Source organism: Apodemus sylvaticus, chromosome 10 (assembly GCF_947179515.1).
Source record: "Apodemus sylvaticus chromosome 10, mApoSyl1.1, whole genome shotgun sequence".
NCBI lineage: Eukaryota > Metazoa > Chordata > Mammalia > Rodentia > Muridae > Apodemus > Apodemus sylvaticus.
Window position 1 is genome coordinate 57465106 of NC_067481.1, and position 14357 is coordinate 57479462.

Sequence of the window (14357 nt, forward strand, 5' to 3'; positions counted from 1 at the left end):
TATAAAAATAAAAAGTATTATAAATTGAAGTCTAAGAAAATAAATTGCTTTGGAAATACGCATAAAGTTTGAATTAGTAAAACATGACATTTTAATAGTTTCTCTTTATTGAAATTAACATTATTTGTACAAAATCTGTATATACTTTTATATATGTATATACTTGATATATGTTGCAAATGTCTTCTCCCACTCTGTTTTGAGGAATACTGATTAATTAGACTGTGCTAAAATTGATCTTTCTCTAATCAGCTCCCCCCCCCCCTTTGGTAGCCTTGTAAGAAGTATTTCTGAGACAGTGTCTTGCTGTGTGGTTCTTGTTGACCTCATATTTGTTATGTAGCTCAGGCTGGCCTTTAACTTGTAGCAATCCCCCTGCCTCACCCAAGTGCTGGGATAAGAAAATGTAGCACCATGATCAACTTTTCTGAGGGTCTTGAAGACACAACTTAGTTCTTTAGAGGCAGAAGGATTGAAAATCCAAGACTTGCCTGGTAGAGAGTGAATTCAAGGGCAGACAGGGCAACTGAGACCTTGTCTCAGCTAAAATATAAAGAGATCTGGGGATGTATCTCACTGGTTGAACAAATGTCTTACCACGTACAAGGCTTCCATTCTGTCTCCAGCATCACAACAATGAATAACCCTTTAGAGTCAACAAGTCCAAAAGAGGAATTCCTGAAAGTGACCTATTACATCAATGCATTGATGGTAAACTCTTCAAGTCAATTGAATGTTTCAATGAACTTGTTGATTTAATCTAGGATTTTAAGTCTATTGAACAAAGTTGTGTCTAAGGACTTGATTCGCTAGCTGGGCTGTGTTTGTGTTTACCCCTAAGGTTTCTTTTTATTTGTGCCTCTGTGGATCTTGTTCTTAGACATGTAATTTTTTCTCTTAGATCTTACAAGGGTTTTTAATGTGATAATTTTAGAGCATACATATTTGACCTTATTGGTTCTCTTATATATACATGTCGAATTTTCATTTAATTGGTTTTTGCTTTAATGTTTATTTTCCCATAGTTTGATGTTCTCCTAAGCCTGAAGCTCAGCTCATTTGTCCCAGCCCCTTCGCCCTCACATCAAATATATTCCAATTTATTTCTACGCATGATTTTTTAAGCTACATTTCATAAATGTTAGTGTTACCCTGATTCAATTCCAGATAGCTCTGATCTCTGTAGTGTTTTCTTTTTTAGCCCAAATGTACTTGAAAGTAATGTCCTAATTTCCCACTGTACAGCAATTGCCCAAATTATATTGTTGTTAATGGTTTGTATGTTTTAACTATACCATGTTCAGAGAATATTCTTTGTAGGATATAAGTTCTTTGAAATATGTAGGGAGTCTTAGAGCAGAACTTATAGTGTTTTTGAAATAGTGTGTATGTGAAAAGAAAGTGGATTCTATCAGGTGTGTGTGTGTGTCAACAGAGGTTGACATTGACTGTATTATCAGTCTACAGTTGCTTTAAGATTTATTTTTACTTTATGTGTATGAGTATTAGCTTACATGTATGTAAGAGCATCACATGTATGTAAGAGCATCACATGTATGTAAGAGCATCACATGTATATCTCGTGTCCTATAGTTTCAGCCATAAAATTCTCCCCCATATTTTTCAAAGAACTTATGTCCTACTAAGTATATTCTCTGAACATAGTGTGATCAACATGGAATCCATTAACAACGATGTACATTTGTAAAATAGGACATTAACTTTCAAATACATTTGGGTCAAAAATTATTTATTTTATGTGTGGGAGTGTTTTGCCTACATATTTATCTGTGTGCCACTTGTGTGCCTGGTACCAGTGGAGGCCACAAGAGGAGATCAGATCTCCTGAGAATGAAGCTAGAAGATGTCTATGATCCACTTTGTGGATCCTGGGAATTGAACTCAGTTCCTCTGGAAAAGCAGCCAGTGCTCCTAACTTCTAAGCCATCTCACCAGCCCCTGATCCCTTGGTTTTTACTGATAAGTTGAACTTACTTGGATGAGCTGTGGCACAGTGCCATCCATGCTGTGACAATCACCAGACCAGACAGCTCCCTGGAAAACACCGTGTTTCACATCATGAAGTGGATGCTGCTCCTCCTCTGAACATTCACCCCCCCCAAACAGACTGGGGGTTCATTCACCGTTAGTTCGTGTTTTTAAAGGGAGTTGGTGCTTTGCATTGGCTCAAACAAATGCGAAATCTAAACACACACTCTGAGAGTTGAGGGAGATGGCAGGGAGAAGAGCTGTTTGTGGTGCTAATCAGACTTGTGGAGTTGTGTGTCAGGTATGTGTGCCTTGTGCATCAGCTGAAGAGCAGGCCTATTGTCACTGTCACTGGAGGCTCCACTTCTGGTCCACCCTGATTCCTGGACTTCAAGCGGGAGGTGGCTCAAGTCATTTAGTATACACCCCCATCTGCAGATCAAGCTTGGCCATCTCTCCAGAGTGCAAAGGTTAGGGTCCAGAATGAACCACACCCTGTCAGTGGCACCTAACATACAAGTCTCTGGAGCATGTGCCAGCAGACACCAGCAACGGGGTAGAAAAAAACAGAAAAGGTTCCTTAGTAAGGCTGGGAGCCAGAAAAAGGAAGGATAATAAACTAAGAGTAAATGGTTCTGACCAAGGGAGGGGATGGCATGTGACACATTAAGCAAGGCTGGCAGAGACTGCTGAATGACTCAGGATGCTGTCCCCAGCTTATCAGACTGGAGCATTACTGTACTATATGCTCTTGCCAGTTACAAGAAGGTCAAGGTTCACCTGTTTACAGGAAGGTCAAGGTTCACCTGTTTGAAAGTGACGCAGGTGCTGCTCTGAGAGCCAGTATGATAGAGTCCAAGAGGCAATGCCAGATTTGAATCCACACTTTCTTTATCTGATAATGGCTGTGTTACTGTCCCTGCTCCTTCTAGTATGGTTAAAGGAGTTATAGTATCATTGTGCACCAAGAAGCTGCTGTTTGTTGTAAAGAATGACTCAGGTCTGCCCCACCCCTCCAAAGAGCAAAAGCTCCTGCTCACCTGCCTTCTTCCTCATTTAGGATGCTCTGCTTTGCATGAAGCAAGAAGTGGTACCCCAAGCCACCAGCCCACAGCACGCAGAACAGCATGTGTATCGCAGACACACTTTTCCAGATGAAGTTGCCTACAAACAGATGCCCTGCGGCAGTTAATCAGGTCGAATCCAGAAGGAGGCGCTCTCTTTAGCTGGCTTTATAATACTTTTCTTTGGAGAGCTACCCTCCCCACACCACTTGCCCCTGTCACTGGCTCCTGGCCTCCCCACTTTCTGTTGCTTAGCTTGGTGGAATAAAACATGTAGGCTTATGCAAAGAGGCATAAAGCATGAGCTTGCGTGTAAGATTAGCTTGCACCAAATAGGAGAACACATAAAAGCACGTCACACATTGCTGTAAGAACTAAGCACAGGGAGATTGGAAGGAGCAGCACATACTATTGAAAAATGTAGAAGTGTGTTACAGACATGATAAACACTTTCTATACACAAGTGGCAATTTGTATATATACATTTTGACTGTATTTCAAGGAAGAAAATAGTTAACAGCAAGAGTGGTGTTTCTCTAAAATATATGTAAAATGCTAATATGGATCAAAAAGAAAAAAATTACACAACAGGCAATGATTGCCCCTGAGTCTGAGAAGACACAGTTACCACAGTGATTGTTGCCATCTGATCTAACACTAGCTAGAGGTTTAAGAAGTCAGTGCAGTGATCAAACCCCTCCCTTAGGAGCCAAATCTCATAAATAGCAATTGGTGCAAGAGGTCTCAAGTCTCATAAAGTCTGATAAAGACTAGAATGCCCAGAGCTGGGGAAGTCTCCCCAGGATGGTCTAGGACCTGGGCCTGAGATGAGAAGGAGCTACTCATTATCAGAAGCAAGGTGAAATGCCCAAGATCCTGCTTTTCTCTTGGGAGTTGGTCAGGTAGGTTCCCATCATTCTAAGAGCTCCGATTTGTTGAACCTCCATGTAGAATCCACTATTCATACCTGTGACAAGAGGATTAAACCCAACAAGCAGGGTGAGTACTGCTGGGATCATGTACACCACCTGTTAGCAAAAAGGAAATGTGAGGGTTAGGAAGGGTGCTCAAACGTGAGGCGTTAGTCCAGTGTAGACCGTCTATAGTGTGCACTGAAAACAGGAGCACACTCAACATGTGGTATGTTCCAGACCATCTAGCAAATAAAACTGGGATCAGCAGTCACCAAGCTGAGGGAATTCCCTCTGTTTCAGTAAGTCACCGAGGATGTGGTGGTTCTGCTAGTACGACCTCATCACCGCATCAGGCTGTAATTTTATCTCCCTCAATTAGCTTTCCAGGGGATGCTTTTGACCACCAAACTGTAGCTCTAAGCAGTGTTTTGTCAATGTTGGCCTCCCAGTTGCTCCCAACTTGCAGACCCAGAATCACTTTCCCTACTTACATAAAAAAACATCCTCTGAAAATACACTCATGAATGGCCAGATGGTCCTACTAGGCTAAACCCCCATGGACCATGTGGCTCAGTGTTCCAGTTGTGCAAGTAAGGTCACAGAAAGCAGCCAAATGATGTGTGGGGTCTGCCATGCCCAGACGTGCCCAGTACCGGGACAAGGCTGTTCATTTGGGAAAAGGAGTTGGAAAGACTGGCCCTGCCGGGCAGTGGTGGCACACACCTTTAATCCCAGCACTTGGGAGGCAAAGGCAGGTGGATTTCTGAATTTGAGGCCAGCCTGGTCTACAGAGTGAGTTCCAGGACAGCCAGGGCTAAAAAAAAAAAAAAAAAAAAAGACTGGCCCTGAAAAAGTACCATTCCCAAGATTCATTGTAACAAACAGACTCTGGCAGAGAGAGAGAGAGAGAGAGAGAGAGAGAGAGAGAGAGAGAGAGAGAGAGAGAGAGAGAGAGAGAGAGAGAGAGAGAGAGAGAAGGCAAGAAGGGAGAATAGGCTCATAAACTTTGGAGACTTTCCAAGAGAGGGGGCTACTTCACCATATCAGTTTTGATTTTCAGTGTTTACAGCACAAACCTCCAGTCTCTTTAGAAATGGCCAGAACTGTTGTTTCAAGTGACTGGTTTTCACCTTGCAGTGGGTTTCAGCATTCTGCCTTCCTGACAAGTCCCTGGATGGAACACTGCTGCTTCTCCAAGGGCACACTTAAGGGGTGAGGGGTCAGTCCCGTTCCACACGGATAACTGTGTGACTCAGCTACTCAGAGTGAGACAGAGACAGAAGACCCTAAATGAGCACACACCATACAATAAACACCCAGTTGTGCTCTGTGAGAAATGTTCTGCATAGGTTTTTTAAATGTGCACTCAAATGCCTGGAAGTCTGTCTCAGCATATTACACAGTCTTACTCTATGACTTTATACACACATGAACAAATCGGTCCTTTAAGTCTCTCACAGCAACGGTGATTAATAACCCTTATAAAAATGCTTTTCCCCGTCAATAATCTGGGGGTAGAGAGACAGAAAAGAATTGCTTCTGGTACACAAGTTGGAACAATGATGGTGCAAGCCTTAAATCCTGGCACTTGGGAGGCAGAAGGAGGCAAATCTCTGAGTTTGAGGCCAGCCTGGTCTACAGAGTGAGTTCCAGGACAGCCAGGGCTGCACAGAGAAACCCTGTCTCAGGAAAACTAAAATGAAACAAAACAAAAAAGTATGCTCAGCAAAAAAATGAACCCAGAAAATTCACTTATAATGTTCTCTTCTATTGTTACTTTTGGGGTTTAATAAATGCAATTAGTTTATTATTTCATGAGTGAATGCATGTGTGTCTGTGTATATGCATGTGTGTATGCTCTAAGTGCTGGTGGTCAGAGGACACCTCTGTGGAGTTTCTCCTTTTAGGTTTTCCTGGGTTACCAGGACCAAAATCAGGCTTTAGGCTTCTGGGCAAGCAACTTTACCCACTGAGCCATCTTGCCAGTCCTTCATTGACTTTTTTTTAACCAATGGAAAAACTAAAGGTATCATAGTATCCACTTAACAGAATTTAATTCGTGGAGTCACCGAGTACCTAGGACTTGTCCTTAATTCTCATCCACTGCAAAACTGTTTTTTCAATTTCTTTAGCACCTAGAGGTGGTCATGTCCAGGAATATAAGGTAAGGTGGTGTCTTCTAGGGTCCAAGATAATGCCATACAAGGCATTTAACAAGGTTTAGTTGCTTACGAATCACACCGAGGCCCTAATACCAACATGGCAAGCTGATTTGTGCAAACCAAATACCACCTGTCCAAGGGGCTTCCTGGGAGCCATTTTCTCCGTAACTGGAGGGATGGAAGCACAGGAGGAAGCCTATCTTGCTCCCGCTTTCGCCCTTCACACATTGGCTATGCTTCTCTGGGGGTAGAGAGGTCTGCAGCTGCAGCAGCTATTCAATAAACACGAGGATGGCTGAGAAGAGACAGCCGAGCCCTTCATGTCACCGTTGACCATCAAGCGACCACCAGAGTCTCTTAAGTGATATGGTCTGTGTTTTTATAACCTGCTGTCATAATCCATATCCCATTGTTTGTCTCTGTGATGCAAGTAGCCTCCATGAACAAGATACAGCAGGGACCGTGGAAAGGAGCTGCGTGAAGTCCTAGTCTCCAAAGTGCAGAAAGCAACATAGTATTGTCCATTTGTGCATCCATTCCTTCTGCACATCCCTCAGGAGGATCTTTAGGAGGGGGAACATGTCCTTGTCCTCCTGGAAGCTGGCTACACAGAGTAGCGACCAAACAAGCTGTTGCTACAATGAGAGTTCAAGGATGGTCAGATCCTCCTGGAAGAAGGCAGGGTGATTGAGACAACATATGACATCTGAGATGGTCCCGGGAGCCTGGGCACACGGTGGCATGCTAGGGGCAAGGCACAGTAGCCATCATTTTTGGACTAGACTTCAAAGACAGTGCTGGAAAGGTGGATGGGCCATGCTATGACGGGCCTAAAGACCAAATGGAGGAGATCCAACTTAGCTTTGGAAATAACAAGGGGTTTGAAAGTGGTGATGTACAGGTAGCCGAGAGGCAGTCAGAGGAATTATAAGGCTGTCTTCAGAGGAAGCAGCGGAGGACTGAGAGAGAACGAGGGAGGACACGCATCAGAATGTTGAAAGGTAGGGTGCTCAGGCACTGTGCATGGACCTATACCTAGAATGGATGTTGTTGAGTTCTTTTTTATTTTAACTTTTGACCGCATCTGTGGCAAGATTTTCCATGTCCAATCAGATTAGGGCAGTGGAAGGCCAGTGATTGGACAGGAAAGGGGAGGCGGAGCTAGGAGTTGGGGAGTCTCAGAGGCTGCAGGAGAAGAAGGAAGGAACCAAAATGGAGTCATACGGGGTGTTATCCAAAGGTTAGAAATCTGGTTAAAGCTTTTTATTATAACCAATTGGCTCTGAAATTACTGTATTGGCATCTTGTAATTGTGATTTTAAATATACATAAATCTAATTGGCTAACCAATCAAGCTTTAAGAGTCATGCTTCTACCGGGTAATTGGATGGTGAGCTGACAGACCAGGGATGTGTGGGCATTGTGTGGGAGCCAGATGAGCTCATGGGACCCCGCCTGAGATATGGTCAGGCTGCGGGGGATCTGGGGTCACGTGGGAGCGGGACACCGCCGGGACATGGTGTTGGGCCTTGGCGGGGCAGGAAAGTTGGCGGGATGACCTTTTTTAATATTTCCCGTAACAAGTATCTCAAGGCAATGATGTTAAAGGTGACAGGTTTTGAGTGAAGACGCCTAGGTAGCTCTGCGGAAAACAGAAACTGCTGGGTCAGGAGGTGGAAGGGGCTTAGGAAGGAAGGTTGTTCTGTGGGATCCCAGGCAGGTCTCATGGTAGCGCAGGAGCAGATATTTGCTGCAGTCTTTTGGAGAATCAACATGACGCTTCCTGCGAGGATATATGATTTTGAACTCAGGCTATGGAGCAAAGTGCTGAGGAGGTCATTTGATTTGGGGACAGGGCACTCTGGATAACAAGCAGTTTCAGACTGTGGTTCTACCTCACAAACATTCAGACCAGACTAGAGCCCAGCTCTGCATTCCTGGTGTTTCACTCCTTGCACTATACGGTGAGCGCTGTCCCCAAACCCAAGCATGAGTTCCTCAGTGATGTTGTACAATCTCCCTCCAAGACTGTCTAGTGTCTTCTGAGAACAAAAGTCACGCATGGATATAAGCAATACACATCCTTGTTATGGCTGTCACAAAGGTTAGCATAATGTGTATCGAGTGACTAGCATGTCGTAGGTCCTCAGCAAATGATACGAACGCCTATTGTGATGCCTGGTGCAATCCTGGGGAAATGGAGTTACTGGTATAAACTCTCTCCATGGAAAGACTTCTGTGTCTCCAGAAAGTTAAGAATTCACACCCCCAGTCGGGCAGTGGTAGTGCATGCCTGTAATTCCAGCACTCTGGGAGGCAGAGGCAGGAGGATTTCTGAGTTTGAGGCCAGCCTGATCTACAGAGTGAGTTCCAGGACAGCCAGGACTATACAGAGAAACCCTGTCTCCAAAAACCAAATCCAAAAAACCAAAAACCAAAACAAAACAACAAAAAAAGAATTCACACCCCCATCAGTTATATGATCAGAGTGACTTCCCCCTCCAATGAAAAAAAATTAGGAAAATAAGCTCACAAAGGTGTCCATTTCCAGGTTTTAGGCAAGTGCCCCAGGAGCGGAGGCATCGTTGTGTCAAATGGAGGAACATTTTGGAAGTAGCTCATACTCACCACCCACAACTCTGCATCTGGATCGTTCACCTAGAATGTCAAAACATCAAGATGTTAGCTCACATTAGACCCCTGTATTCTTTGGTCTGATCTTCTATTCATTGCGAAGAACTAGGCATTACAATGGGCTCGAGATACATAAGACCAGTAAGCTAGTCTAGCAGTCTGCACATCAGGATGTCTGAAGGGACTCTCGGTTGAACACAACACGTAGATCTCACGCTCAGCCATTGATCTTTTGAAAATAATTGTTGGGGATGTCCTAAGAACTACTATGGTATATTTTAAGACTTTAGGTCTCAAGTTAAGAAGGAAGTTATCTTGAGGATGATCAGGAAGAGGTCTAGGATGCTGCCTATTCTGTTTCCTCCTTCCTCCCAGGCGCTGAAACCCTCTCAATCTCTCGGGAGCTGAAGGTTAGAAAAGGTGTCAGATCCTTTTCGATCCCTGCGGTCTGGATCCCTTTCTAGGTGACCAGCTGCATGCATGCACTTGCCGCGGGGCTGCTAGGTCAGGCTCTCAGCGTGCTGCCTAACCACATGAACTCATCCTGTTCTGCTTGAGACGACTCTGTGGGTCCCAATTCTGCTCCACCCTGAGAACTGGCTGCCCGGGCTTCGCAGTCCCTCTGCCAGCCTTCCTCAGCCCCCCTGACCTGCACCACAGCGGCCAGAGCGAAGAAAGCTGCCATGAGAGCGTTGCAGGCCCGCCACAAGCGAGGAGCCCAAGGACCCACAGCTGGCGCCATGGCCCGGAAGCCGGAGGAGCAGGCCGGGCATAGAGGGGCGTGGTCAGAGGGCAAGGCCTGTCTAGCCGGGAGGGCCCACACTGAGGGGAGGGGCGCGGCGGATGGGGGCGAGGCTTGCGGGGCAGGGCTCAGACAACGGGGCGGGGTTAAAGGGGCGTGGCGAGCCCTTCTTCCCTCCCTACCCTCCTCAGTTCTAGGACGGTCGTGCGGCGCCCTCTAGTGGATGGAGTATGGAGTTGGCATTGCTGTACAGTCTTTCCCCCTTGTTCTTTCTCTCATTAAAAAAGCAAATGAGGGAAACAAAACAAAATATCACAAACCAGAAATGCAAATGAAAAAGAGAAAGAAAAAAGAGGCCCATGCATGTGTGTGTTCCGGTTAGTTTTGGAGGATTTTTTTTTTTTTTACCCTTCTTTCTGAAATAGGGTCCAGTGGCTGTCCTGGAACTCTCTATATAAAACAGACTGGCTGCAAACTCAGAGTCTGGGCTCATTTACCCATCCATAGTCCTTATCCGTTTTTTATTCTAAATAGTGCTGGGATTAGTATTTATTTGCTTCTTTCCAAAGCTCCTGTGCTTCTTCCAGGGCGAGGAAAACATTGTGACATTTCTGAAGTGAGTGACGCAACCCAGAGTTCCAACAGCAGCTTCCTTTACCTTCACTCGCTCTTATCATATACGACATTTACATATTATACATATTTATATTTCTCTCCCACCTGCAAAACCGTTTCTAATCCTCGTTTGTTATGCGTTTTTCTTAGAAGGAAAGCCTTGGAAGTATTGGTAGCTCTCTGCTCATGGGCTTCAGTGGTTTCCTGTTGTGTAAGCTACTGTTGAAAGCTCTTCACTGTGCTCATTTACACGCGCATAAACCGAATCATTGTTATTCTAAGTAGCCTTTGTCACCTCATATTCTGCATTTGGGTGCTTGACTGTTCCCCTTTTCTTTTAACTAAAAAAAAGTGTAAGCTTCTTAGAAGGGTTTTCCCTTCAGGTTCAGCCTTTAGAACAATTTTTCAACCTGTGGGTCGCAACCCCTTCGGGGGCCAAAGGACCCTTCAACAGAGTTCCCCTAAGACCATCAGAAAGCAGAGATTTGCATTACGACTTATAGCAGTAGCAAAACTACAGTTATGAAATAGCAACAATAATAATATGGTTGGGAGGCACCATAGCATGCGTGTACTCTGTATAATCTGTACTAAAGGGTCGCAGCATTTGGAAGGCTGAGAATCTCTGGTTTAAACTGAAGAAACCCCTTGTTAAGGGATGTCATCTGTTGGCATCTCCTGACATAGCACAGGAATGGAATTCCTTCCTCAGAAAAGGGAGCTTGGGGTCCTTGGAGAAGCAGGCACAACCATTTTCTGAGGTGTGTGAGGGCAGCATCAACCACTCTGTTGGTGTGGCTCCTCTTCAGGTCTCCCCCACGAGCCAGCCTTGAATGACTGGGGACCAGCCAAGATCACCTCAGTGTTTTGGGATGGATTACCTCCGCACCCCACTTCCTGCCTCCATCCCTGCAAACCTATTTTTGGAGTTAACAGTCTCTAAATAGGTGGTTAAGATAAAATGACGTCATCAGCTAGTAAAATGGATTACCCAGTAAGGCAGCTGCAACACAAGACTAGCAACCTCAGTTTGCTCCCCGTGAAGACAGGAGAGATCTGACTACTCCCCTACCCCCACCCCCACAGCCTTGGTGTGCCCTCAAACACACACACACACACACACACACACACACACACACACACACTGATGATGATAATACTAATTAACAATTTTAATAGTGAAAGAACATTTTTTAAATTTATGCACACAGCATTCTACCTGCAGGCCAGAAGAGGGCCCCAGATCCCATTACAGATAGTTGTGAGCCACCCATGTGGTTGTTGGGAACTGAACTCAAGACCTCTGAAGAGCAGTCAGTGCTCTCAACCTCTGAGCCATCTCTCCAGCTAAAAAGAACATTTTTTTTTTAACGAGGCCACAAGGGTGGACTTTATTCCAATAGACTGTGGGAAGAGGTGGCTCAGGACACAGGTGGAGAAGAAGGACTCTGTGAGGCCACCAGAGAAGGCTCCATCTATAAGCAGAGGAGAGAGGACCGGAAGAAACTGCTGTTGCTGGGCAAAGAACAGGTTATGGAGAGAGGATGGTTGGGGAAGACTACACGTCTACATTGAATCACATGGGCTTCTCCTGAAGTGCCTGAAACCAGCAAGGAACAACACACTCCAGCGAGCCTGGCATTCTCCTGCTAAGTTGGTCTAGACTCTGGTTTTGAGTGTTTGCAAAATTTAGCTCCCATTGTGAGCACCTGAAGGCAAGTTAAAACTGATTGCCAATGAAAGGTATCTGACCTAAAGAATGCTCCTCAGATGCCCCCACATGCTACTGGAAAGGGAAGACATTTTAACGCCCCTCCTCTTTGCGTATGTCTATCCATCTTTACAAAGCTGGCCGTGGGTATGAAGCGTACTGGACCGTTTTCTTCATCCATTTACTAAGTATACAGGACGTCCCACGTGTTTGGCGCTGTGCTGATACTGCAGATGTGATATGGACACAGGCGTGAGCCCCGTGTAGTCTGAGAACTAAACACAGTTAGGGCGATCTCAGCAGGCAGGGTATCGGGGACAGAGCGAGGATGGTCACTTGGAAATGCGCACAGCCAGGACTCCAACCTTTACCAAGGATCCTTACTAAAATGTGAATGAGTACAAGTGGTGTGGACTACATGGACCCATGCTCAAGGCAGGGAAGAGCATGCCCGAGAAGGCCCTGGTCCCCAAGGCCACCAGGCCACCCCTAGTGGTGACAGAATATAGTGAAAACACTTGTTGGAAGGCGGGAAAACAAGAGAGAGTGTGCCTGAATTTGGGCTTTTCCAAGGCCACGGAGAAGCCTCCTACAGAGTTTTGAGACACATAGTAAAGCTTTTCAAGAAATACTGCTTTCAGCCGGGCGGTGGTGGCACACACCTGTAATCCCAGAACTCTGGGAGGCAGAGGCAGGCAGATTTCTGAGTTCGAGGCCAGCCTGGTCTACAGAGTGAGTTCCAGGACAGCCAGGGCTATACAGAGAAACTCTGTCTCGAAAAAAACAAATTCAAAAAACCAAACAAAACACACACACACACACACACACACACACAAGAAAAACTGCTTTCCTTCCAAGGCCTGGGGGAGGCCTTAGGGGGTCATCTGTAGGCGTGGCCCAAAGAGCGGATCCCACGGGACCTGTTTGACATCACTTTGCTCGCCTCTTAGCTTTCTTGAAGACAGAAGGATTTTTTTCCCGCCCGTAGCTCTGTACTTTTGCACTAATAAGATAAAGGACGTAGGAAGAAAGAAAATTAAAAAACCACTTCTCTCTTAATCTTGACTTCGGGTGGTGGGGCGGGGGTGGGGGTGGGGTGTTTAAGGATTAGGCTGTTGGAACTGTGAGTGTCCACAAGGTGGCGGACTTCCTCTTTGAACCGATTCCTGTGTAGGGTGGGGAGAGGCTGGGCAAGGAGAGGCTTGTGAGGCGCCTTGAATATCCCTGGATAGGCCTGATGCATGTAGACTTTCAGGGTGGATATGAACTTGGAATCAGTCCGAGGTGACGAAATACAAATAGAACTTTGTACCAGGAACTTTGACGTTTGAGCTGAGGCGCCGCGAAGAGGGAGCTGAGTTTTGCTGCGCCATCGGCAGAGCTTAAACCCATTTACTACCCAGGAAAATCACACGCGTTTGCGAGGCTTAACGCCCCAGCAAACAATAATAAGAGCGGAGTCTTTATGCAAGTCCAAGGTAGCTCTGGCGTCTTAACAGCATCTCAAAGTCTGCATTTGTAAAACTAAACTAGGAGACCTGAACTTCTCTGGCATCCCTCTCTTCCCAGATGACGAGATCACTACACAGTTGTTCTTTTTGTTAGTTGGGTAAGGGTGCCTTAGCAAATTATCCTGAAAGCAGAGAATTGACTATCTCATAGTTCTAGAGTCTGGAAGTCCTCTCATCAGGACCACACTCCCCTGAAAAGGAGAGCGTCTGCCTTGTTTTTTTCTAGCTTTTTGGAGTCCCCGACTGGCCAAGTCTCTCCTGTGGACGTCTTGACTTAGCTTTCTATGTGTAGGTACCTGTCTGATCTCCCCATCCCCCAAGAAAGTCCTTTTGCCAAGGTCAGACATTTAGAAAAAAGTCCCCATTCACTTAGGGGCTTGAAGACATTTTCTGCTTGCCAAAAAGGGAGTCATTCTCCTTATCTCTGGCTAGAGGCACACGATTGTGGTGACAAACGGCCTTGACAGTTTGGAATAAACCTTTTCCCTTTTCGCCCACAGTGGCCATTTTGGCTTCTTTGTTGTGCTCATTTTTATTCACTTTCTTCTCTGTCTTCGTTTTTTAAAGTTGTGTGTTTGTGTGTGTGTGTGTGTGTGTGCGCGCGCGCGCGCGCGTGTTTTCTCCTTTCTGTCTCACAGCGAGCGAGACTAATCATGGCGTTTAAGACCCACCCACATGATTCAGATTGATCTGAAGTTTCTGATTCTCAGGTTAATTACATTTTCAATGAATTTTTTTCCCCAAGTAAGGTCATGTGGTCATGTGCACAGACTTCTAGGGTTGGGGTGTAGGCTTATGTTAGGGGTGCTATTGTTCAGCAGGTTAACTGTAGCAACCTATCAATGTCTTCCTTCCTTTCCCCTCTCGGGCAGCCCACCTGTGAATCTTGTAGACCTTTCTGCACTGCATCGTCCCCTCTTACTGCTACTCCTTGAACAGGCTGCTCCTGCGCTGCCTGCCCCAGCTGCCCCTGTGCTCGCCTAGGCCTCCTGGCTGGTTTTCCCGCATCTGTCCT

General features: G+C 45.7%; 1 protein-coding gene across 2 annotated transcripts in view; it reads right to left on the reverse strand.

Annotated features, from left to right (window-relative positions):
* Tmem220 (transmembrane protein 220) overlaps positions 1-9528 on the reverse strand; it is a 16443-nt gene extending 6915 nt beyond the window's left edge. For both annotated transcript variants that reach the window (XM_052197449.1, XM_052197447.1), the window contains exons 1-5: positions 9413-9528; positions 8758-8787; positions 4021-4081; positions 3030-3153; positions 1996-2055 (exon numbers count right to left, since the gene is read on the reverse strand). In XM_052197449.1, the coding sequence (XP_052053409.1) occupies positions 1996-2055; positions 3030-3153; positions 4021-4081; positions 8758-8787; positions 9413-9505 (368 nt within the window). In that variant the 5' untranslated portion in view covers positions 9506-9528. The remainder of the gene's footprint in view (positions 1-1995; positions 2056-3029; positions 3154-4020; positions 4082-8757; positions 8788-9412) is intronic.
* Between the last annotated feature and the right edge of the window lie 4829 nt (positions 9529-14357).